Source organism: Salvelinus fontinalis, chromosome 35 (assembly GCF_029448725.1).
Source record: "Salvelinus fontinalis isolate EN_2023a chromosome 35, ASM2944872v1, whole genome shotgun sequence".
Taxonomy (NCBI): Eukaryota; Metazoa; Chordata; class Actinopteri; order Salmoniformes; family Salmonidae; genus Salvelinus; species Salvelinus fontinalis.
The window spans coordinates 26,182,243-26,209,143 of NC_074699.1; the positions used below are offsets into that span (position 1 = coordinate 26,182,243).

Consider the following 26,901-nt stretch of genomic DNA (forward strand, 5'->3'; position numbering starts at 1 on the left):
CGTCTACGGTGATATCCATATAATTTAAAACAAGAAACAACCAGTAAAAGCGGGAACAAGCGGTGTGTGGAGTTGCTTCTATAAACCACAGAGCTGGGCGCGCGCGTCTCAGTGGAGAGCGCCAGCGTTTCTGACATCGCGAGAACCTCTGGCTGTTCAGCACCAAGGTCAGCGACAGCCTCGTGCACACTATCTGCGCGTGGTGCACGCCGCATCCCCATAACTGATCACCAGAGCAATAGTCAATATAGCCTACTGTCCAGAAAGCTATTGTTTTTACACTGTAATCGACTGTTTTAGGGAGTGGTTCAGGCTGGAATAAGAAAGGACGGTTAGAGGGTTTGATTGCATTTGGAAATCATAACCTTACAAAGTGTGAGGGCTATGCGTGGTGACATACAAACGTAAGTCATTTTCTGTTTTACAACCTTTCCCAATATTTGTTTTTATATCAGGCATGACGTTTACATGGAGCCTACATAAAATACTGTCTTATCCTCCGGAGGGCGGTGCTATGGAAACCAGATGAGGGCTGGATTCCCCTTACACACACACACACACACACACACACACACACACACACACACACACACACACACACACACACACACACACACACACACACACACACACACACACACACACACACACACACACACACACTACTGTAACTATAGCATCAAAGGATAGATCAACGTTTTTTTTTTTTTTTTACATATTTCAAGAGACTTGCGGTTCCACCACAATTCATTCTGAAATTGGGTCATTGTGAAATAATAAAATGTAAGAGCCAGACACCTTTGAGAGACACATGGAAATTCTTAAAGAAACTGGCAGCTACCTAATGTGAATACAGTATAAATGGATTGGGGAACTGACGCCATCTGGCGGGCACTTAGTATAATTCCTGTCAGGTTTTTGCATTAGGCCAGTGAGACATCCTCGAAGTACACTACATTTTACATGCCGTACTGGATGGGATGAAAACGTGATAATATATATATATATATATATATATATATATATATATATATATATATATATATATATATATATATATATATATATATATATTTAAACCATGATATTTGATTTGAACTATTTCTGATATGAATAGGCTGCTATTGTCATGCCTGTATCCTCCCAGATACCTTAGACCCACTTAAATTTGCATACCGCCCCAACAGATCCACAGATGATGCAATCTCCACACTGCCCTTCCCACCTGGACAAAAGGAACATCTATGTGAGAATGCTGTTCATTGACTACAGCTCAGCATTCAACACCATAGTGCCCACAAAGCTCATCACAAAGCTCATCACTAAGCTAAGGACCCTGGGACTAAACACCTCCCTCTGCAACTGGATCCTAGACTTCCTGACGGGCTGCCCCCAGGTGGTAAGGGTAGGCAACAACACGTCTGCCACGCTGATCCTCAACACTGGGGCCCCTCAGGAGTGTGTGCTTAGTCCCCTCCTGTACTCCCTGTTCACCCATGACTGTGTGGTCAAATACGACTCCAACACCATCATTAAGTTTCCTGATGACATAACAGTAGTAGGCTTGATCCCCGAAAACGATGAAACAGCCTATAGGGAGGAGGTCAGAAACCTGGCAGTGTGATGCCAGGACAACAACCTCTCCCTCAATGTGAGCAAGACAAAGGAGCTGATCGTGGACTATAGGAAAAGGTGGGCCGAACAGGCCCCCAATAACATCGACAGGGCTGTAGTAAAGCGGGTCGAGAGTTTCAAGTTCCTTGGTGTCCACAACACCAACGAACAATCATGGTCCAAACACACCAACGCAGTCGTGAAGAGGGCACGACAACACCTTTTCCCCCTCAGGAGACTGAAAAGATTTGGCATGGGTCCCCAGATCCTCAAAAGGTTCTACAGCTGCACCATCAAGAGCATCCTGACCAGTTGCATCACAGCCTGGTATGGTAACTGCTCCAGTCACCCAAGTCATAGACTGTTTTCTCTGCTACCGCACGGCAAATGGTACTGGAGCGCCAAGTCTAGGACCAAAAGGCTCCTTAACAGCTTCTACTGCCAAGCCATAAGACTGCTGAACAATTAATCAAATGGCCACCCGACTATTTACATTGACCCCCCCCCCCCCCTTTGTTTTTCACACTGCTGCTACACAGCGTTTATTATCTGTGCACAGTCACTTCACTCCTACATGTACAAATTACCTCGACTAACCTATACCCCCACACTTTGATTCGGTACCGGTACCCGCTGTATATAGCCTCGTTACTGTTATTTTATTGTCTTACTTTTTATCATTTTTACTTTCGTTTACGTGGTAAATACTTTGACTCTGTCTTGATTAAGAGCTTGTAAGTAAGCATTTCACGGTAAGGTCTACACTTGTATTCGGCGCATGTGACAAATAAAGTTTGATTTGATTTGTATTGTCCTATGCTATACATGTTTGTTTGACAATGTTTTTAAGATTTCTTAGTTATACAGTAATTGTAGTGCACACATTTAAAATCCTGAAATATTTTATTTAAAAGGACTTACATTATCAGAATGTTGTTAATAAGGTCAATAGCCTTTCATGCAAAACAAGCAAGATAACATATTTAGACAACACAGACTATGATATAAAAAAATATGAGTTGTGAAACATCATAGGAATAGAACAATAGAAAGTTATTGTTTTTGAAGAACATCCCAAAAAGTAAACATAGACATTTAAGGCATTGATCTACTGGTCATGTACTATGGCTTCCACCCTGCATGCAAGAAGGACATGAGGAGTCAAGACTCTCCCAATGGATTTTGTCTGTATGGCTGAGAGTGGTGTTAGTCAAGCACTGGGATATTGACAAGCCTGAGATAGTGATGTACCATGTGACTTTGAGGTTGAAGTTATACCAAGTAAAATCATCCAGGGGTATAGTTTCCACCTTCAGCATGAGAGGCTATTAACATTTACAAAACAGATGAACCTAGAAAAAGCCTACAAATAAAATCAATATATTACAGAATTAACTGCATTATAAAGACCTAATCCTACATTGAGCAAACTATACTTTACAAATGTAATCTGTACAACAATCTAAATAAGTGATTTATTTACTGGACTTAATGTGGCAACTACTGTACATACCCCAACATTCTTCATGTGTATACAGGCTGTGATAAAATAGTGTGAACTGATTGCTGTAAAGGGGACATTATACAGGTTAAATGATGCATGTTTCCTTACATTGCATGTCTATGGGACACGAGATTGTGATGCATACTCTGAGTCTATATACTGTATAGCTAACACCTCTGTTTGCACAAATCACACTACAGTAACTTGAAATCGATTCAATAAGCTACAGTCCCTTTTGAAATTGAATTTTATAAAAATTGCTTTGAGACATGTAATCTAAAGTCAACTTTCCTTTTAATATGAGACCATCCAGACATGTTGGAATGATTGACATTAAACAGTAATAATGTAGTGGAGTTTTCTGTCTGAAAGACTCATTGGCTAAATAAAATGAGTCCCACATAAGTGCTCTGTGCTAAAACAAAATTAAAAAGAGAAGGCCTCCCATTGTGCTACTGAGTACAGATATAGAGTATGACTGAAAAAGCAGATAGGAATGATCAACTTAAGTGAGTAATGACTAACAGGGCTGAGGAATCTGATTTTCCTGCTTACAATGAGTTTGATAAGTGTCAAAATAAAGAGCAGATAGATACATGTGCAAGTAACACAGGCAAAAACACATTTGGGTCCCACACCAGAAGAAATCACACATACAAGTTGCATATCTCGCCATAAATCTAAACAAGGAAGAGGAATGCAACCCCAAAAACAGGGCTAATATTTTGTCTGGTATGACTTAATATGCCACTCAAAACATTTCAAACTGAGTGTAGATTATATCCACTGGAAAGGGCTCTATCAGACCAAACATACATACAGTAGACATTTGGGTGTATTAACGCCTTGGACCATTACAGTATCTCTATCTAGCATTACCCAGCTGAGAGAAACAGTTTTTAAAGGGCCACTGCAGTCAAAATGCTTTTTTCCTGTGTTTTATATTGCAATTGTACAACAGCTGATGAAACTAACACTCCAAAAGTGTGAAAAAATTTGATCAGTGTTAATTCCTGATAATCGCTGGTTGAACATACAATCTACACAGGACTTCCTAATCATCAGGTTTGCATGGATGGGAGTTTCAGCTTTCCATAGTGACATCAACATGTGGTAAATTGGTTGATAGACCAAATACAAAGAGAGTTCCAAACCTCTCTGCCAATAACATCTAGTTTAGAGTTTTCCCCTTGCCACTCAGACTACTCCCAGACAGTCCTAGCAATTATTGTTACTTAGAAATTATTTTATATTAATATACAGACAGTTGCATTGGGCTTTTAATTTACAGTTTTTACATTGACTCCCATGAAAATATCTCAAATACATGACAGTAATGAAAGGAAAACACATACAGCCAAATTGAAGCCGATAACATGCCAACATTTGAAGGCAAATAAATTAGATTTTATATGTTACATTCTATCAAACATGCATATTACTTTAAAGGTAATTCATTAGATAGCTGCCGATAAAAGCCATGGGATATCTTTGGCAGTCTTTGCTGGATATGTTAGTAACATATTATGACATTGTGGATAAGGTGAGCATTATATTACATTTTTTTTCAAGAAGCCATGAATCCCAATGGCATTTAACAAGTTGGCACATACTTTTGTAGGATTCCATAATATCCTATCACGATCAACACTGGCACTGAATGACTGAATCACTTGCAAGAAACATCATTGCACAGAAGATATGAAGCAAGCTGAACAACAGGAGCTTGCATTGCAACAGCATTGGAGGCTGAGAAAAGGTGACGAGATGTGGTCATCGATCAAATTATTCCGTCTCTGCCTCCAATGAAAGTCCTAATATAGGCGAAAAGGTTGAAATCAGTGGAGGAGCCTTCACAGCACCACCCTCCCAGTTAGGTTAGCCAGGTGGGTGTGAGTTACTGATTGGGGGCCTACAGGCACTAAGATAACAGGTCATGCATGTTGGTGGCAGTGATAAAACTTTGACTCAGCTGGATCTTGAGCTTCTCAACCTCGTAGTTGTGCAGGTATTCCTGGATGAGGTAACGTTCCCGTTTGATCCGAGCCTTCACCTCGGATGGCACATCCGGGATCAGCCAGGCCACAAAGAACTTCACCACAAACACCACGTGCTGATGGGAAAGGAAGAGGGTTTTTATAGAGCATACCATTATCACACACTCACCTTATGAAGTACAGATGATAACATGTTGAAAGACAGTGATAGCAAAGATTGGGCCCTGTTGCATCCTGTATATAATGGAGAGAGAACCTGCTGGTTTAGAGTGGAGAAATGTGATGTGTTCCATACACATATTTTGGATAGCTTACCTCCATGATAATGATGAAGGCCAGTTTGGCTGCCAGGATGTGCCAGAATTGCATAGTTTGGGAGTACTGCCTCTGGTGGCCTGGAGGGTAGCGGTAGTCACGGTACCTGAGACAACATACAGGGCTAATGTCAGGACACAACAACTACATACACTAGTGCTAAACCCCAAGCATTGACCTGTCCTCTGTAAACATCTGGATTAATACAATCACAGCTCCATAGTCAAGACTTCAAGTGAAGTCAAGACAAAGGGTATTTGAATGTGCAAGTGAGTGGCCTGGCATTGCAGTCGCTTCCCACCTGCAGGTGGTGATGGAGCTGTTGAACCAGGCAGGAATCGCCCCCTCCTCGGGCGTACTGAGGAGAGGGATCTGGGAGATGTTATACACTGACAGGCTGTTGTTGATGTAGCCACTCATAGTGGCTTCAGAGCCAGGGTGGTAGGCATACAGATAGACCAGGCGGGGGATCATGTCTGAAGTAAAGGCCATGATGAATGCCTGGGGAGATGAGAGCATGAGAGGGGATCCGAGACACATTGAACTATTGAATTATTGTATTTTGATTATACAGTATATATGAATTGTACAATGGGGCTGTTTAACAATAAAGACATAGATTTGAACACTTGATAACAACAATGTGGCTACAGCTTAATAACATTTAATACTACTCACATTGGTGACAACGGACAAGATGGCTACCACATTGAGGATCTCCTGCCATGCTCCAATGTTGTGGGCCTTGGCCGCCACAGGCCGGCGGAACTGGGTGGTGAACTTCCAGGCGTCCACTCTGACCTCCAGGATGTTGTTACAAAGGGCCAGCAGGGGGGCCAGGGGGAAAGAGGCCACAAACAGAGTGATGAAGCCAAACTGGATTACTGCAGAGAGAAAGAGAGAGAGAGAGAGAGCGAGAGCAAGAGCGAGAGAGTGCATGTTGATGAACAGCCATACATAGTCTCCTGTCTATGTGGGAAGAGAGTGAAATGGGTTAAGGGCCTTCTTACCCATCTCCAGGTACTCATAGAACAGGCCCAGCTGGCTGAAGTTCTGCAGGTCGTGGTCCTGCTCCCAGCGGCTGTACTGGTCTTTCCGGGCCTTCCTGCTGCACCACCAGTTCCTCAGCAGCCTGACAGGATACAATATAGATTGAGAGAATATTGAACTCTGAGGAGGGCACATGTGTACAAATTACATACTGAATGTCAGACATTTTTAACAAGTTCAAGCTGGTTCACACCCAATGGTGGAGTAGATATGCAACTGAAAGGTCATCGAGGTACATTTCGCAGTCTATCAGAAGTAGCACAGAGGTCAGTGAAACTCACGGCAGTAGAGCCTCCTGGATGTTCCCACACACCTGCTTCCCTGTCATGACGATCACCAGCTGGGTGGTCAGCTCAATCAGACAGCCTCCTGGGTCACACTGGGACAAGTTGCAGTGGGTGTTTAACAGTTAGGTTTGAGATCGAAACATAAATACTGTAGTTTAATCTTCAAAATGTGTTTCATATAGTAGAATGTGTTCATATACTGTAGATGCTGTGTGACAAAGCTCACCTCCTCGTTCCTCAGCCTGCTGTATTTGCCAAACATGTACGTGTAGTTGCCTGGGTAACCCACAAACTTGCCCTTGAAGAAGGCCACGTAGAAACATGAAGAATAGTAGTTGACAAACTGGAAGAGGAACATCTTCATTGTCAACTTGTTTTCATACTCCAGATGTGTCTTGGGAATTTCTGTTGGAGCAAGTAGTTGGAGGTCAAAGCCATTCAAGGCACACCAGCTACCTAAACTAACGGGTGCAATGTACTGCTGAGGTATGAGTGAATTTTTATAGGAGAGAAAAAACATTTTTTTTTAAATGAGCAGGAAATGGGTAGTTAATGTGACCTGGGGTAAACATCACTTTAAACTTGATGTGCCATCTGTGTTCCATCTCCCTGCATTTCCTGCTCCTCCTGATCTAATCGCCATGATAGCGAGCTACTCCTCCTCACCCATATCAGTGATCCAGATGGCCACTCGCTCATAGAAGAAGTTAAGGATCATAATGATGACAAAGTTGATAAAGGAGGCGGTGACAGAGGTAGCGAGCTGCGGGGTGATGAGAGAGCCCACCAGATGGATCTTCTTAGTGGGGCTGTCCTTCATGATGCTGGCGAAGGCTGCATACACAGCCAGCCTGTAGACTATCACCCCAGTGATACAGGCCACAATCAGAAGCATCTGTGGAAAATACAAAATCCACATGCTACAGTGCCCACTTACAGCGCACATACAGTATACTGCACACTGGTGAACAAATGCTTGCAGACACACAGAGTTGGTGTAGTATGTTGGCTTACCCAGAACAGAACAGTAACACCGGAGAGGCAAAAGCGACCACACTTTTTGGGGAGGGGTAGGTATGGCTCCATTTCCTGCACAATTACAAATAAACGGAAAGCCCAGTCAGTAGTTTACATTGAATACTTTAGAATTTTCACACAAGCAATGTGTAATAACCAGTTGGCAGCCCGTACCTGGGTGATCCGGTTGAGTTTCTGGTCAGTGCACTTGGTCTCAAACTCCGGGCGGATCTGGAGCTGCTGCTGCTCCTCCTCGAAATCTACCAGGTCCCATTCATACTCCAACTGGGCCTGGCGCCGCTTCCAGAACTCCAGGAACAGAGTCACTGCAGAACCGACAGGGTCATTACACTCTAACAGTCTGCCTCCCTCACAGGGGATGTACTGTAATTCTCCAACAGGTTAAATACAGTAACAACAGAGTGGACAGACACTTACCCCAGATCCCCATAAACATGGCAAAGAACACTGTCCCCTCGTTATCAAACAGATGGGATTGCTGGAAGAGGGAACATGGGACAGGATGAGCTCCTAACCACCCAGAGGAAATGACATGCCGTGCTTTGGCCACAGCAAGATGACATGCTGCACACTCAGCATGGGAGATTTCACTGGCTTTGATTGACAGGATGGTTTAAACAATATAACAACAAGCTAATCACAGATAATATTCACAGCCATAATTTTTTTAAGCGTGAGGAGCCATCAAGAATTAGATGTAATGGCTAATCATCAAGAGATTATGATTAGCCATTTTAGGAAAGATTACGTTGTGACTGAATGACAGAATAATATGTGTATGTTCCTTTACCCAGGATGAGAGACACGTGGAGTTGAGCTTCCAGTAACTACACTTCTTATCACACAGTGGACACATCACAACACTCCCTCCAATGCTGGGGTCACAGATCTCCTTACTGTGGGAGAGATAAATAGGAAGAATAGAAAGTGGGAAAGAACATTAATACATTTGATATGACGTGACTTTACATGTCCTGTAGAGACTGACAAGGTTGTGTGATTTAGTGTACTGTTGTATGTGCAACAACAAAGACTTCTGTTTTTTTTACACAATTATTATTAATATACTGACTACACACCATTAGGTGTGTATGATAGCCCACTTAAGCATGATTCAAAGGCTGTGTTTAAACAGGCAGCCCAATAATTCAATATCAGATGTTCTGCCAATAATTGGGCGAAATATTTGAATTGGGCTGCCTGTTTAAATGCAGCCAATTAACTGTTTTCCTATTTTTCAAATAAGGCACCTTTCTGCCCCCTGGTGGTACTAACCTTGTTAAATTATCATCGTAGCTCAGCACACCATAGGTAAAACATATGACCCCCATGACCGCAGCAAAGAACAACATCTCTGTGTAGAAGCCCAGCCAGGCAAAGTAGATCCCAATCTTCTCCCCATAATACTTCCTGTTAACAACACAGAGATAATTTAACTTATTTGGCATTAGAGAGTAGGGACACTTAGTATTTGCATGGTGTTATAGATCAGGGGTTCCCAAACTTTTTAACTCGGGGCCCCCCTTCCATCATTGGGTGACATCCTGCATCTCCCCTGCGCACACACACACACACCACGTCTATTTCTATGGGCACAGGGACTGTTCATGATATAAACTGTTCACACCTCTCTTGTTGGTGGAGAGAACGTTGCAGGTTTAAAGCAAATTTTCATGCAATTCTATACATTTTGTCATGTCTAATGTGTATTCATGTGATATTTGAGTGACAACAATTATTACAACAATATCTATGGGCTAAAAAACCGAAATAAAAAACGTCAGCTGACATTTCTGACAAGTTATAAATAGCTCTCTAAGATATGCAATGACTGACATGACAAGAGGAACTGATGATGCACTACCCTATTTAGAAATTGTACCTTGTGCATTCTACTATTACAACTTTCAAGAGTAAGTTTAAAGCTGGACTGAGTTCGCCCCCCTCCCTCCCCTCCCCCTGTTATAGACGTAGATATTTGTGTCCATGCATGGGGGAAATGTAACCGATGTCCAGCCGATGTTGTCTTACCTGATGAGGTTGAGGGGCTGCTCCTTGTAGAAACAGAGGAACCTAGCCCAATTCTTATAGAGGTGGTAGCGTTCGCTCTCACACTGCTCATTTGTGTTCCTCTCCCAGTATCGACACTGAGAGCATAGAGGACAGGAGAATAATTAGCTCTAGTTTTAGAAAAAATCTGACATCCTCACATGAAATCTACTGAGAGTATGTTGATGTGATGTAGGTGGGGCGTCACGTGTTTCTTACATCATGAAGTGGGAAGGCTGAGGTGTAGGTCCCATTGTTCAGCAACCGCTTGATACCTTTCTTGTCTGTCTCCTTGCGGTCCTCTTTATAGTACGGACAGCGAGACAGGATGTAGTACACCTGACAGGAAGGGACATCAGATCAGTGTATGTGTGTGTGTGTGTGTGTGTGTGCGCGCGTCTCTCTGGATTCTGTGTTAAAATACTGTACTCACTATTCTGTTGCGTGTAGAGGGGGGGAAGAAGGTGTCTTGGTTTTTGATGAGGAAGAAGTCTATCTTGTCCTTATCAAATGGAGAGGTGAAGTAGTCAGGCTGTGGGCGCATCACCTTCTCTGGCAGGCGGAACGGTCGGGAGAGCCACTCCAGTGGAACGTCCTGTCCGTGGGGGATGTCGCTTTCCTTAAAGGGAACCTTGATCTTCAGCACGTCAGCGTAGGTGGCCAACACCTCCCACGGGGCGTGGATCTTCAGGAAGTACGTTTTCAGATCATCTGAGTCCTAAGAGGAATGAGTTGAGAGAGGACAGAGAGAGGCAGTTTGACTGACCATACCATTTAAGCACAAAACAGAGGAATCATTTAAAAATATTGAGTACATTTAATAATTATATAACATTTATAATATTTTCTACATTTTCCATTTGAATATAGTACACATTTTCACCTACAAATTGTAAAGAAAACATAGAAACACTGAGTGTATAAAATATTAGGAACACCTTCCTAATAGTGAGTTATTTTCTTTTGTCCTCAGAACAGCCTCAATTCATCGGGGCATGGACTATAAGTTGACTCCAATGCTTCCCACAGTTGTGTCAAGTTGTCTGGATGTCCTTTGGGTGGTGGAACATTCTTGATACACACAGGAAACTGTTGAGTGTGAAAACCCCAGATGCGTTGCAGTTCTTGACACACACCAACCTGTGCACCTGGCACGTACTACCATACTCCATCCAAAGGCACTCAAATCTTTTGTCTTGCCCATTCACCCTCTGAATGGCACACACACAATCCATGTCTCAATTGTCTCAAGGCTTAAATATCCTTCTTTAACCTGTCTCCTCCCCTTCATCTACATTGAATGAAGGGATCATATAAGGTAAGGGATTATAGCTTTCACCTGGATTCACCTGGTCAGTCTATGTCATGGAAAGAGCAGGTGTTCCTAATGTTTTGTACACTCAGTATACGTTAAACACACTTCTACCACTGAGGAAAGAAGACTGTGGAGTGGAATTCCCCTATAAGAAAGCTCTGCTGAGATATTCCCCACTTTGCAGTAATGTGATGTGCTGCTGCATGATGACCACTAGAGGACACCAGCGTGCCACAGATTGGTAACTCACCGATTTGTCCTCAGCCTCAAGCTCCAGTCCAGCCTTCTCAAGGTTGGCCTCAAACTCCCTCCTCCTCTCCTGTACAAATACAGAGACAGACACAAATGCACTTTAAGCAATAGCAAGGACCAGGGCAGAAAAGCATTTTTCCTTGTATCTCCCCCTCTATCATCACTGCTATTTATCCTTCCATCCATCCTTGTATTCTAACTTCCCCATTCATTCTCATAATCCATTTTGTTCTTGTAGAAGCTCTGTTGAAAGACTGCCTGGCACCAGTCACAGCATTCTCAAAGTCCAAAAATCAAAAGCTAGAGGGCCTTGTAATAATGAAATTTGGTCTGTCTATGGTCTGTCTGTGACATGAAATCTTTGCTTCTCTGTCAAGAAAGAGGTGATGCAATTACACCAACAACAAAGTTTCAACCACTGGGAACTTATCAGCCACTTCCTTTTAGTCACCTTCTCCTCTTACCGCCCTGATTCAGGCTGATTATGAGTCATGGTCACTTGGTCAGTTGACCCCAGACACTGTCTTTACTGTGACAAAACGTTTTGCAACGGAAAACTAAAATAAATGTGTTCTTATTGAAGCCATTCAGGCTCAAAGCAAGCCTGACCACTCCAAGGTTAATGCTCTGTGCTGTCATGTCCATGTTGATAAACTGCCATGTGTCTCTCTGTAACCACACAATGCTCTCTGTCTCTGTGTTGATGATGGTGCGTTATGCTGCCCACCTGCTTCTTCTCTCCATCCTTGTCATCTAGGTAGGACAGTATGAAGTCAATCCTGCGAACCCCGTCCCTGAAGAACACGGTGTCTTTGTTCTGCTGTAGTCTGTCAGTCTGGAGGGCAGACAGAGAAGAGTGTCAGAACACTAACCCACACAAACTATTTCTCTCCTCCTCCTATGAACAGAGAACATCTATTTACTGAATGTGACGATGTACGTTAGAAGCACATTAAAAGTACATGGTAGTAGTTTAGTATATGGTTTAGGACACGCCCAAAATTAAATAAACATATTTATTTTGTAATGATTGTGGACTTTCTCTCTTTTGTGTGGTTTGTCTTATGTAACTTGAATAGGAGTTAGGAGGCAGTGGATCCTGGACACTTTCCAGTGAAAGCATGCTTATCATTATACTAAACGTAGTCCTCAACTATGGCAAGCAAAGAGGTACATACTGTACTAGGGCCTGAAATGAACTTTTTGTTTTTAATAATAACATTAAACCTAGTCTTGATATTCTCAGATCATCCCAGACCAGTATACAGCCACTTCTTGATTCAAGTGTAACGGATGTGAAATGGCTAGCTAGTTAGCGATGGTGCGCGCTAACAGCCTTTCAGTCGGTTACGTCACTTGCTCTGAAACCTAGAAGTAGTGGTTCCCCTTGCTCTGCAAGGGCCGCAGCTTTTGTGGAGCGATGGGTAACGATGCTTCGTGGGCGACCGTTGTTGATGTGTGCAGAGAGTCCCTGGTTCGCGCCCGGGTCGGGGCGAGGGGACGCCGTAAAGTTATACTGTTACACAAGCCCCAAACCTGGCACTGACAATACTCTTCAATCACAATGCTCCACACCAGTTTGCCAGGGTTGCATCTACACTCCACACTCCAGTTTATTTATAAGCATATTAAGCATATGCAGGAGAAAGTCTTAGTATAGAGAAACTGCACCCTTGTTAAAAAGAAAAATGCTTGTGAAATTCAGGAGATTGTATATGCAGTGGGTTAAAGGCTGTTTCTCAACTAGGTTTGTTTACTCCTGGTTTTATTCCACCTGAGGGGTACAGCTAAGGTTTTACAGTGCTATGCCCTGTAGTCAGGACGACAGTGGGGAAAAAACCTTATCGACACAGCCTTGGACCTGGAGTGGAGGAAAATGGCTTTTCTTGATCCAATCGGCTAAGATTATGTTCACCAGTTCCAGGTATTACATCATCTTTTGAACCTCATTTGTGAAGAAGGATTGTGTGGGGTCTGTTTCATCATGTGACTAGGAGGAAAAGCGCTTCAGTGCAATTAGCAATAAAGCACAGGCGGGTCCCTATATTCAGCAGTATCCTGGCTCTGGAGGACACACCGTGGTCGGGAATAGAAACAGAGCCCCCTCCCCTTTTTGTTTATCAGCCTCCACACCCACAAACAGGGAGGAAGGAAACAGGGTGGGGATACAGCATACAATTCCAAATATCATCAACAGAATTAGGTTGTGGAAAGCATATTTGAACAATTTGAAATGTATGGCCTTCCACCTTTATGTGTCAAAGCACGCTTGAATATGAGTGAGAGAGAAAGTGTTCAAGTTCCCTAGTTCTTGAACAACAGATTAATGCTGGATAGAGAACACAGACAAACACATAAGACATAGTAATATTCTCTCTGTAGGCAGTATTTTAGTTTGTGCTTATTGCCTGGGGAGAGCTGATCTGATTAAGAGAGGAGCTCTCTGAGAGACACTGAGGTCTTGTGACTGAACAATGAGAACTGTAGTAGAAAGAGGTCAGTTGTTTCCAACATAGGCAAGGTACACAAAGGCATGCAAAACAACCTCTTTTCAATACACGCTCACTATTGATCAAGAATATTGATCATGGATGAGGATCGATCAAGCATGTGGAGGAAGACTAAAAACAAGCACATAATCATACATTTCTTACAGCCATATACGCAAATAAGTGCAAAAATGAATCTACTAATCCAGTATACCTTCAAAATTGTGTTAACCTTTATCATGCAAATAATATTATGTGTTTTTTGTTAGTTGTAGCTTTCAATTAATATGCCCGTTACATTGCAGAACACTGCTGCATTACAGCACAGAGAACTTGGGAAGTCATCTAGGGCAGGGATACGTTAATGTAGAGGGAAAGGAGAGTGTCCAGGCAGGTCAACATGAGGTCATGGGACTCAAATCAAAGGTAATTTGTCACGTGCGCTGAATACAACAGGTATTTCACCTTACAGAGAAATGTGTGAAACTCACCTCTGTGTGTCCAGGTAGCTGTGTTCCTCCGTCCTCTATAGAGTTATTACGACTGTGGCCATTACATTCCTCTGTGTAGAGAAAAGAAACACGAGCATAGATGAGTTGAAAGGGGCAATCTGCAGTTGAAGTCAGAAGTTTACATACACTTAGGTTGGAGTCATTAAAACTTGTTTTTCAACCACTCCACAAATGTCTTGTTAAAAAACTATAGTTTTGGCAAGTCGGTTAGGACATCTACTTTGTGCATGACACAAGTAATTTTTCCAACAATTGTTTACAGACAGATTATTTCACTTATTTCACTGTACCACAATTCCAGTGGGTCAGAAGTTAACATACACTAAGTTGACTGTGCCTTTAAACAGCTTGGAAAACATTAGAAAATGATGTCATGGCTTTAGAAACTTCTGATAGGCTAATTGACATAATTTGAGTCAATTGGAGGTGTACCAATGTATGTATTTCAAGGCCTACCTTCAAACTCAGTGTCTCTTTGCTTGACATCATGGGAAAATCAAAAGAAATCAGCCAAGACATCAGAAAAAGAATTGTAGACCTCCACAAGTCTGGTTCATCCTTGGGAGCAATTTCCAAAAGCCTGAAGGTGCCACGTACAAACAATAGTACGCAAGTATAAACACCATGGGACCACGCAGCCGTCATACCGCTCAGGAAGGAGACGCGTTCTGTCTCCTAGAAATGAACGTATTTTGGTGCGAAAAGTGCAAATCAATCCCAGAACAACAGCAAAGGACCTTGTGAAGATGCTGGAGGAAACAGCTACAAAAGTATCTATATCCACAGTAAAACGAGTCCTATATCGACATAACCTGAAAGGCCGCTCAGCAAGGAAGAAGCCACTGCTCCAAAACCGCCATAAAAAAGCCAGACTACGGTTTGCAACTGCACATGGGGACAGAGATCGTACTTCTTGGAGAAATGTCCAAAAAGTCAAAATATTCCCCAACTTATTGTGGGAAGCTTGTGGAAGGCTACCCGAAACATTTGACCAAAGTTAAACAATTTAAAGGCAATGCTACCAAATACTAATTGAGTGTATGTAAACTTTTGACCCACTGGGAATGTGATGAAAGAAATAAAAGCTGAAATAAATCATTCTCTCTACTATTATTCTGACATTTCACATTCTTAAAATAAAGTGGTGATCCTAAATGACCTAAGACAGGGAATTTTTACTAGGATTAAATGTCAGGAATTGTGAAAAACTGAGTTTAAATGTATTTGGCTAAGGTGTATGTAAACTTCCGAATTCAACTGTACATACATTTTTGGACTTAGAATATACAGTATAATGATATACTGTATATGAGTCCATTGATTCTTGAAGGATATTACTTAAAAATGCCTCATGAGCTTAGTTTAACTGTCAAAACCCATCAGAACCCAAAACATAAATTAGTTTTAATCTAATGTTTGTAAATATTGTAAATGTAAACAAACACTGTATAGCCTCAAAACATGGTTTAAAATATAATGTTGATATCTTGGAAGGTCAGTCCTTGCATCTATCCCACAGGGCAAAAACTGGTTGAATCAATGTTGTTTTCACATCATTTCAAGATTTTTCTTTTGAATGTGATGACATTGAATCATCGTGGAAAACTGATTGGATTTGTAAAAAGACATCAACGTAGGTGAATTCCATCTCTATTTCACCTACCTTTTAACCTAAATCCAATGTCATGGTGAATTCACGTTAGTTGACAACTCAACCAAATGTAAATAAAAAAATGTACTTTGAACTGTGGTCTGTGCCCAGAGGGATAGGGCTAAGGATTGCCTCTAACAGAAAACTATTTACAATGTACAAATTACATAGTGATATGTGTATCTACTCATATATTTAAGAGAGGAAAGCAATGGGTTGTTTGTCTAAATATTTTACTTCACAAGTCCAGAAGCGTAATTATTCTAGCCGCATCACACCAATTAGCCTAATAGGTCTTAATGAGATACACTTGATATTAAAATGTATGTTGTCAAACTTGTTCACTGTGTATTATACCTTCACTACATACAGTCAACTGGCTAAATTAATCCTAGAAAAATAAAGCTGTTATTTAACAACATTACTTTGTAATGTCATCGGATACACTGCTTTAAGCCCATGAAAACCCATGACCCATTCCTCTGTTTCCATCCACATTCCTTTTCTACAGATTTGCCAATGATTTTGCAGATGATCAAGTCGGTCTCCCTCCTATTAGGTAATAGTTCTATATTTAAGAGCAGGGATTGCTGATGTGACGAAAACAGCATTAGTCCGTCAGTGGAACTGTGTTGTGGTCAGATGTCAGAACACCCCAACACAACACTGTGTTGACATGGACTGCCCTCAGGGCAACAGCATGGTGAAATAGACATGAAGACACTCACTCTCTCAAGAGCTCTCAGACATAAAACCAAGGGAAAGAACTAAACACATGCCTATAAAGACCCACTATCACAAAAGCACACTTTCCATCTGGAGACACACAAACAGAAACACACAGCATTCCAGCAGCAGCGCAGAGCACTCCCCCAGCCTGGCAGACCCTGCTAGAGGGAATGTGCTCATGTTGCAGCGCTGCCTGCCTCCTGATTATTTCTGAATGCTGGGAAACAACCACTTCCCGTGGGGGAGGTTAGGCCTCTTAGTGCACGGAGGGATGGGGGAGGGGGCAGCAGCCCAGTCAGAGGCCCTGTAGTTCCCTCAGACATAACACAATCTAGCTTACCACAGGAAGGACTCGTTCTGCCCTGAGCCTTTCTTCCATTGGATGATGGGGATATTTTTTAAGAACCAGAATTTTACTGAGTGCCTTGCAAGCCAATGAGAGGCTTGAGGGAGCCGCTCTGTACAGCTGAGAGGTAAATTATAGAGACAACTCATGAGGAAGGAATGATGTTGAGACTGCCAGCCAGCCAGATGAGTCTGAGCACAAGCATCCCTAACCCCTATGAAGGTCACAGAAGTTGTGCCAAGCTGTGATGATTGTACTGCTAACAGTCATTATCAGTCCCAAGCTGAGCAAACACAGAGAGAGAGGGAGTGTGTTACCAAACAGGGACAAGGCCACTTTTATTAGACATTTATAGATAGCAGCACATCCACACACATGCAGAAACACACAGTATAGTATACACATAGTATACATACGTTCACATACACCTCAGCACCCAATCAACACACATTTTTCAATGTTTTCAAAAATGAATACAATGGAAAACATATCCTCAAATAAAACTACCACAGTATGGTTTCACACATGAATACACACACAAAGGTATGTGGACACCCCTTCAAATGAGTGGATTCGGCTATTTCAGCTACACCCGTTGTATGAAGTGTTTAAAATCGAGCACACAGCCATACAATCTCCAAAGACACATTTTGGCAGTAGAACGGCCTTACTGAAGAGCTCAGTGACTTTCAACGTGGCACCATAATAGGAGGCCACCTTTTACAATTTCTGCTCTGCTAGAGCTGCCCCAGTCAACTGTAAGTGCTGTGAAGTGGAAACATATAGGAGCAACAATGGCTCAGCCGCAAAGTGGTAGGCCGCACAAGCTCACAGAATGGGACCGCTGAAGTGCTGAAGCGCGTAAAAATCGTCTGTCCTCGGTTGCAACACTCACTATCAAGTTCCAAACTGCCTCTGGAAGCAACATCAGCACAATAACTGTTTGTCAGGAGCTTCATAAAATGGGTTTACATAGCAGAGCAGTTGCACACAAACCCTAAAATCACCATGCGCAATGCCAAGCGTCGGCTGGAGAGATGTAAAGCTCACCGCCATTGGACTCTGGAGCAGTGGAAACACGAATCATGCTTCACCACCTGGCAGTCCGAGGGACAAATCTGGGTTTGGCGGATGCCAGAAGAACGCTACCTGGCTCAATGCATAGTGCCAACTGTAAAGTTTGGTGGTGGAGGCATAATGGTCTGGGGCTGTGTTTCATGGTTCAGGCTAGTCCCCTTAGTTCCAGTGAAGGGAAATCTTAACGCTACAGCATACAAGACGATTCTGTGCTTCCAACTTTGTGGCAGCAGTTTGGGAAAGGCCCTTTCCTGTTTCAGCAATGCAATGCCCCCCATGCACAAAGCGAGGTCCATACAGAAATGGTTTGTCGAGATCGGTGTGGAAGAACTTGACTGGCCTGCACAGAGCCTTGACCTCAACCCATTCGAACACCGACTGCGAGCCAGGCCTAATCGCCCAACATCATTGCCCGACCTCACTAATGCTCTTGTGGCTGAATGGAAGAAAGTCCCCGCAGCAATGTTCCAACATCTAGTGGAAAGCCTTCCCAGAAGAGTGGAGGCTGTTATAGCACCAAAGGGAGGACCAACTCCATATTAATGCCCATGATTTTGGAGAGATGTTTGATGAGCAGGTGTCCACATACTTTTTGTCACGTAGTGTACCACCTCCTGGAACTAGAACCACATTCAGATAGTAGGAAATCCACTAGTGAAGATGTACATATAAATAACACCCACTGTCTACAGAACACCAACTTACTGTAAACACGTCTGTAGTCTCCAGCACACGCTAAATTAAACTGACATTGATAACCCCATTGATGAAGTCCTAGAGAACATCTCATCCTACTGTAGCTGACCTACCAGTACCTTCAGTGGGCAGTCCAAGTGATGAATATCTCACATTGTCTTGCACATCCATTTAAGCAATAAGGTCCGAGGGGGTGTGGCATATGGCCAATATACCACGGCTAAGGGCTGTTCTTATGCACAATGCAGAGTGCCTGGATACAGCCGCTAGCTGTGGTATATTGGCCATATACCACAAACCCCCCGAGGTGTCTTATTGCTATTATATAAACTGGTTACCAACATAGTTAGCCCTAGCTCTTTATAAAGGGAGAGATCTGTCAGGTTTCTGCTCATGTTTCCCTTTCTGAAATATCAAATAATCCAGAGAGATGCATAGATTAAATTATCCCAACAAAATCACACTTTTTTATTTTTATGTCTAATATGGTGCAGGTAAAGTCAATAAATGTAGCGTATTGGATTTGAAAGGTCATTTCCTTGCTTCCTATGCTAAATCAAATGGAGTGACCACTGGTAAACCCAGGGCCTTGGCACTCACTTACACAGGACCAAAGGATGCAGAGTAGCATAGGGCTGGGTTTGGGTTATGAGGAGCCTGGCTCTGCAGCCGCTAGCATGAAGGGAGGGAGGCTGAGCAGAGTACAAGCACAGTACAAGCCTCAGAGTAACCAACAGCAGTACATACAGACACAGCCACTGACTATGAGGTGAGGTTTGGAGATGAAAGGATGGACTGACAGACAGGAGTCACATTAAGCCTTTCATCTGCCAGTACATGTTAATAGGATCATCCTGAATGCTGTCAGCATAACAGGGCCATCTTCTTCAGAGGAGAGACACAGGACAAAGGGGTTAGTCTGCTTAACAATATGCTGCTGGACATTGATAGATGGATTTATGATATCACAAATACACAAATTCTGAATTAGAATATCTAGAGTAGCAGAAAAACAATCTGTTTTTGCACCCACCACTGACACAGACATACTAGCCTCAAAGAAACAGGCCAGCTGTTAAATAGGTTTGATATATTCTCTGTTTGGTTGAAGCACAGAAAGTGGCAGTGTGAGGACAGGAATACATTATTCAAGTTTTATTTGTGCTATAAAGAAGCTGTCACCTTGATGCTGGTGAGGATCTAACAGCACCTGCGTCACCTGCTCCCACCGGTGGCACCTGTCTACTTCCCAGTGACAGTCACAGTGCCTTCCTGATTGTCTATTGTTTCAGCCAGATAAACCTTTAGACAGCCTGGTAAATGATGTATTTGATCAGACCAAGCCAATCTGGTTAGTGATTTAAATGGTAATACGAGGCCTGAGCTTTAGGCTACTTTCCTTTAATGAACCTTCTCTTTTGTTTCAGCTACTGGGCTTCCCCTGTTATTCATGTTTCAAGTTTTATTAGTCGTTTGTACAGGATACACATGGCATACAACGTCCAACAAAATGTTTACTTGCAGGTTCCTTCTCGACAATAAGAAATAAGAAAATATAAGAATATGAACATAAAGTAAATGGCTCAGTAGAATAAAATATTTAGCTTAATAAGTATAATACAGGAAGGCACAATTTATCAGCAGCAGTTGTGATGTGTGTGTAGCATGCATTTATACGTGTGTGTTTGTGTGTGTGTGTGTGTGTGTGTGTGTGTGCATATGTGCATGCGTGTGTGTGTGTGAGTGAGTGCATGTGTGCTAAGGTGAGGAGAGTCAGTGCAGGTGGTCAGTCCAGTTCAAGTGTTCAGAAGTCTGACTTGCGGTCTGGCCTGAGAAATTCCCGACCATACCAGGCCGTAATGCAACTAGTCAGGACGCTCTCGATGGTGCAGCTGTAATATTTGGGTGGCATGTCAAATAGCTTCAGCCGCCTTAGGAAGTAGAGACGCTGTTGCGCCCTCTTGACAAGAGTGGTGGTGTTGTTGGTCCATGACAAGTCCTCTGTGATGTGGATGCTGAGGAACATAAAACTAGTGACTCGCTCTACTGCAGTCCCGTTGATGTGGATCGGGGGAATGTTCCCTCTTCTGCTTCCTGAAGTCAAGAATCAACTCCTTTGTTTTGCTGACGTTGACAAAGAGGTTGCTGTCCTGGCACCACAATGCCAGTTCACTTACTTCCTCCCTATATGCAGACTCATCATTGAAGGTTATCAGGCCTACAACTGTGGTGTTGTCAGCAACTTGATGTTGGAGTTGGTGTCGTGCAAAGCCACACAGCCATTGGTGTACAGGGAGCACAGCAGAGGGCTGAGGACACCCCTGGGGGGTCCCGTGTTAAGAGTCAGTGTGGAGGAGGTGTTGTTGCCTACCCCCACAGCCTGTGGTCTGCCCGTCAGGAAGTCCAGGATCCAGTTGCAGAGGGGGGTGTCCAGACCCAGGGCTCTGAGCATCATCATCATATCACAGTTGGCTCTATCAGAGAAAGCTTATTGATGATGGAGAAATTGTTCTCTGATGAACTACAAAAGTGCTAGGCCAGGGATTCTCACAGCTTATAATAGATAGAAAGACAGTTTATAATAGATAAAATGACAGTTCATAATAGGCATTGTGATGCTGCACAGTGATGCTGTACCCTGTTGCTAGCTATTTAATTAGATGGATCTCTAGACTAAAGCATTCCAATATGTCTGTATATACTGTAAGTCAATAAGTACTAAATGGAAATCAGTGGCCCATTATGTGTCATTCATCCCCCACATAACTAGAGCTGATTAGTTTATCAGGGAAACACTGTAGGCCACAGACATTCACAACATTCTCATTCCCTCATGACCAACATTGTAAGATAACCGGCCATATGTCTTATGGCCCTACACACAGCAGATGGATCATCTAGAAGGCCAGCATGTGAGGCTTGTGCAACGTACATCCTATTGTTGAAAGATGTTAGTGTTGTAGGAGACACAATGAATACACAACAATGCCACTATGTTGCTACCATGGCCTGATGTGACCTATTATGTCTAAACTCTTATCATCCTTGTAGCTCCAGCTAAAAATAGCACCATGATATATCAGACTGGCTTCTTTTGACTGACTAAAACATACATGACTCCTGGCTCCAATAGCCTAACTATTGACATAATCCCCAAGTTAATTATCTCAGGGGAAAGACAACATACAGGATACTTCACTGAAATTACATTGGGTTCCTTACCCTGTAGGAAGAGAGACCAATCCATGTTTTGCTTTTGTTTACCTTGCTGAAGTAACCACATGCTAACTTTAGGATTTAATTTAGGATGTAATTAGGTTGTAAATTCTGTGAAAAAAAAATTAATTCCCTTTTGTTGATTACTTTTTTCCAATCCAATCAGTTCTCCACGTTGATTCAGCGTCATCACATTACATTTTGTTGTTGAAATGATGTGGAATCAATGTTGATTCAACCAGTTTTTGCCCAGTTGGAAAGCTGTTTTGAATCCCTATTCTCACATCGTCTGTTGATGACTTTCTGCACATGGAACAAACAAAATCTCTCTTCTTATCTCCAGGATACAACAGGCCTAGTCCCAGAAGGGAACTGTGCCTTGACAAAACCCTGAAAGTTAGATCAGTAGAGTGGACCAATGCCCCGGTGCACCTCCCAGCGAGGGATAATGGGCAGAGCAGATAGCAGAATTAATACTTTATCTTCTCTAAAAAAGACATGAAATAGCAGAATTCATACTTTATCTTCTCTAAAACAGACATGAAATGTCATCCTTCTAATACTATACTGTTTGAATGAGGCATTCTTGCATAAGGAGGAAAAGTAGAAATGTTAGAATATTATAGAATTTGTCCTTCCCCTAATTCTCCTCATCTGCACCGTTTGGCCTTGTTGCGTACTGCCTAATCGCCACTGAGGATATGGCAGAGTACATGAAAACAAACTGTTGTTCTTTGTTCTTGGTAGCTTGTTGCCTGTTAGCCTAATCAGATGTGATGCCCAGTTAACCCACAGATAGAACATGAAATGCTTTGGCACAGAGCTTCCTAAACCCACAAAGCAACACAATCACAAAGCCCACTGTGATCAGGTGCATCGATCAAAGTTACTCAAGATTTATATATTAATCTGCTCATGGCCATTGAAATATAATTGTGGAAGACCAAAGGAGGGATAATAACCAAATGGAGGTGAAAGGAGAAAAGTCCAGACATAATGTTTTTATCATCCAGTGCACTAACAGAAATGAGAAGTGGGTTAACCCTCACGCCAATATTTAGATACTGCCCACAGTCTGTCTAACTCAGCTATCAAAGAGAAAATATAATTACTCAGCTAGTTTCCATGGCAACACCAGGGCTCCCCTTAGTCTGTGAGCCAAGATGAATTCACTGGCTTGCCCTCCCCACCAGATATAAAACATCTTAAATGGAAGCTGCACACAACTATCTAAATACGTTTCTTATTAGATCATCAATGGTTAAGGGTGAGTGCTGTAATGCAAAGATGATTATTTAGGCCTAGTTTGTGCCGAACTGCCCCTGATCAAGACCAATTAGGCATGCAGAATTGGAAACACGCTATGAAAGGCTTAGATCTCATCACTTGAAGCATTGAGTTTGAATGAATAAAGGTTTTACTGTGATAGTGAGAGATGTTGTTCGTAGAATAGCAGGCCTAGTATTTGATAATACTACAGTGCCAGCCATACTGTGGATCTTTACTTACAAGGAGCCTTAACACCAAAGGGCAAGTGACAGATTGTCCTTAAATTAACCTGCTCAGTCAACTTAATTAACATTAAGAACATAAATGCCTATTGCTCAGAGATAGTGGAACCACATCGCTTGGCCCTGTTTCTGTAATACCAAAAAAAGTTAAATGGACAGCAGAGTTTGTTTGAGGAATCTTCCATTTACAGTTTCCATTCACATTTTAGAAGACCCGCTTATCCAGAGTGACTTACAGGAGCAATTCGAGTTAAGTGCCTTGCTCAAGGGCCTATCAACAGATGTTTCACCTAATCAACTCGGGGATTCAAACCAGCAACCTTTCAGTTACTGACCCAACGCTCTTAAACACTAGGCTACCTGCCGCCCTATAGGGGTGAAATGCTAAGAGGGATGTAAACAGTGTGAGAGAGGTTGGAGAGAAGCCGGACTGTTTCCATCCATCAGTGAACTTGCTCCAACTCACTTAATTTCCCAGCAGAGGAGAGACGGATGTAACAATATCTTAAAACCATAATTACTGTGGCATTATTGAAACCACTTTACTGTCGACATTATGAATGCTCAAGTACTTTTCTTTCTGTGAAGCCATACATAATAAATTGTAGCCTACAAAGTATTTTTAACAAAAGGAACATTTGTAATTGGTCAATATATTTATTACCCACAGCAGCTCTACATTTTCTGAGCTCTCTCTCAACCAGCAACATTTCATAGAGGGACCCTTGCTACCATGACAGCTTAACACATTATGTGGTGGATGGCTGTATTTGGACACCAAGTCGTGTCTGTGGGCAACTCTGTATAGGCACACTGCCACATTCTCACAAACTGTGAGAAAATGTGACCTTTTTGTTATAACAAATGTGATCTAGTAATATATTCTGCATATATTCTGACATTTATGTCTATTTGTCACTAAGCACAATTGGAAAAACAGTAGTACTGTCCAACTTACAGTCCAACTCCTCCCTACAGATCTCTTCAGTGAGTGACTGCTCAGTCAGTCCATAGCATCATGGTCTACTCCCTGTCTAGATAGTCTCTCTACCTTGAGTGCCAATCAGCAGATAATTGTGTTTAAGTGTTCATGCACTTAATGTTAACAACTATCTGGTCTCTAGCGTGCAATTATGTGAGTATTACCTTGGGACAGTGTGGCACCACACAAAGCAAAGGTTATACATATGGATTAGAGGTCTACTGACGCCCTTTGACACATCCTGAAACTAGGGAATAACTGCAAATAATTAGCAATCCAATTTGTGTTGGATTTTACAAACCCATGAATAGACAGTTAAGGACAACCCCATGCCATGTATTGGGAATATCTGTTAGCACACCATTGCAGATGTCTACCTATAACTTATTTCCTTTTTGCCATGACATTTTACAGAAAACATGAACATAGGACACAGCTTATTCACACAGGAGCACATTAAGGGGAGACATAGGGGAGCAATACTGAGAGCAATACTGAAGTTATGGGGCAGTTAACAGTGTTTAAAAGGCTGGGCATGGACACAACAATGGCCAGTTTCAAGCGACATTCCTTGTGCAGTGTGGAGTGACTAATACTGTAAATTCTCAATAAAGGGATATAGACAAGCAGAGTGCCGCTTGCGTCAGCTTTACTAGGCCTATACATTAGCACAACAGACCAACCTTGCATTGAATAAGACATCCATCTGCAAAAAAATGTTTTTGTCACAAACCTGCTTGGAAATTACATCATTATGAATAATATTGAACATATTTGGGGTCAATATTGATCACTTTGAATGCTGATGTATAAATCAACAAAGAAATTTCCAAATGCATGCCATTTTACAGACTTCTGCAATGGGGTTTAAGTAACTGTCCAGTAAAAATCTCTTTAAAAAGGTACTATTCTGATAACTCATACCCAAATAATGTTGCTGACTCGTATTTCTGGCCAAAGCATAAATTGGAGGAAAAAAACACTATAAAAAGCCCGCCTCAAACCTGTATCTCAAACAGACGTTTCAAAAATGTTTGTTATTTCCTTATAGAGGATGATGTCACCCTAGATGGCCAATCAGCAGTCTACGAGTGTAAATATGTTTTGGGACCGGTATATGCCCACACCATTCTGTTGTTGGGCTATGCCCACACCATTCCAACACAGAAAACATAACACACTTAATTGCCATTTTTTGGAAGGACATCTATTTCACTCATATTGTAATTAATTATTGGTCATACTTCATATAAAGCTAGAAACACTGGACAGTTACTTTAATTTGTCAGTTTCTCAAACTTCAAGTTTGTCCTTCTCTCTCCCAGTAGACCTGTCAGCATGTGAATGACGTCACCGCATGTATTTTCAGTCATTTCAGAACTATACATTTAGTTGTACAATTGTACAAACACATGGAACTGTTCCTGAAACATAATCTGTTATAAATAACATGTAAATTCCCTGAAATGTGCTCATCTTTAGGCTAAACGTTGTATATGCCTCTCAACTAGGTAGCCCACTAACATAGTGACATATGGCACAGACACGAGTAAACCATTAGCCAAACATTATTCCCGATTCCAAATAATAGACAGTGGTAGTTCTAGTCACAAAACTGATAGAACCAACCTTTAGTTGGTTGTGTTTCTTTGAACATTTTCTGAAAGCGCTATAGTAAACTTGTTAATAGCCAATGAAAACAAAGATTATGGTAGAGATTATTGTATATTACCAAAATAGGCTAATCTCTGAATGTGCTTTTTACCTCCAATCTGTGAATCCATTGCGCTCTTCATTTCGATCAAAGTTACTTCCTTTGCCATTCCCGTTATTCTTCTCATCTCCACTGACTACAAGGAAGGAGCTTGTTTTTCAGGAAAGCGAGGACGGAGAGAGAGGATGCCACCCCACGACTCGATCCTCGCCACACTGTATTTGAGTTTGAGGCTTGGGTTTCACACCAAAATCAAGGTTTCGGCATTTATTGGCTGAAAGAATGCCCCAATATTGTCTTGACATATCCTATCATATTACGAGTGCACTCATACCGCTTCTCTAACCACTATACATATTTAAGGGGAGTGTCAAAACCAAGCACATTCTGTCGACAAATCATTGTGCATAAAGAAGTAGCCTATTCACACAAGTCGCGTTTAGGAATTAGTGCTTCATGCATTGGAATCCTGTCTGTGAGGGTTATGCTACCCATGTGAATGGCCTCAAACCTGATGTTTGGCAATTTTGTACGGTTTTGAAAACCCTTCAATTCTC

The 26,901-nt window shown here is 42.1% G+C and overlaps 1 protein-coding gene across 1 annotated transcript; it reads right to left on the reverse strand.

Moving 5' to 3' along the window:
• Positions 1 to 3,395: 3,395 nt before the first annotated feature.
• ano5b (anoctamin 5b) lies at positions 3,396 to 26,787 on the reverse strand. Its single transcript, XM_055899807.1, has 20 exons — positions 26,396 to 26,787; positions 14,402 to 14,472; positions 12,149 to 12,256; positions 11,420 to 11,488; positions 10,288 to 10,572; positions 10,074 to 10,193; positions 9,837 to 9,952; positions 9,081 to 9,215; positions 8,596 to 8,701; positions 8,223 to 8,283; positions 7,959 to 8,110; positions 7,782 to 7,856; positions 7,434 to 7,662; positions 6,994 to 7,172; positions 6,762 to 6,859; positions 6,441 to 6,562; positions 6,109 to 6,314; positions 5,732 to 5,931; positions 5,431 to 5,536; positions 3,396 to 5,231 (listed from the first exon to the last, which is right to left on the reverse strand). The coding sequence occupies exons 1-20, from the start codon at positions 26,469 to 26,471 to the stop codon at positions 5,040 to 5,042; spliced, it is 2,706 nt and encodes a 901-aa protein (XP_055755782.1). The 5' UTR covers positions 26,472 to 26,787; the 3' UTR covers positions 3,396 to 5,039.
• Positions 26,788 to 26,901: the final 114 nt, after the last annotated feature.

Excerpts from the sequence above, each read along its gene's own strand:
- ano5b (XM_055899807.1), bottom strand. The coding sequence starts at position 26,471 with ATGAGAAGAATAACGGGAATGGCAAAGGAAGTAACTTTGATCGAAATG. Across the intron at positions 10,194-10,287 it reads CCTCTACACGCAACAGAATA|GTGTACTACATCCTGTCTCG; the intron begins GTGAGTACAGTA and ends CCTTCCTGTCAG. Across the intron at positions 6,315-6,440 it reads CTATGAGTACCTGGAGATGG|TAATCCAGTTTGGCTTCATC; the intron begins GTAAGAAGGCCC and ends TTCTCTCTGCAG.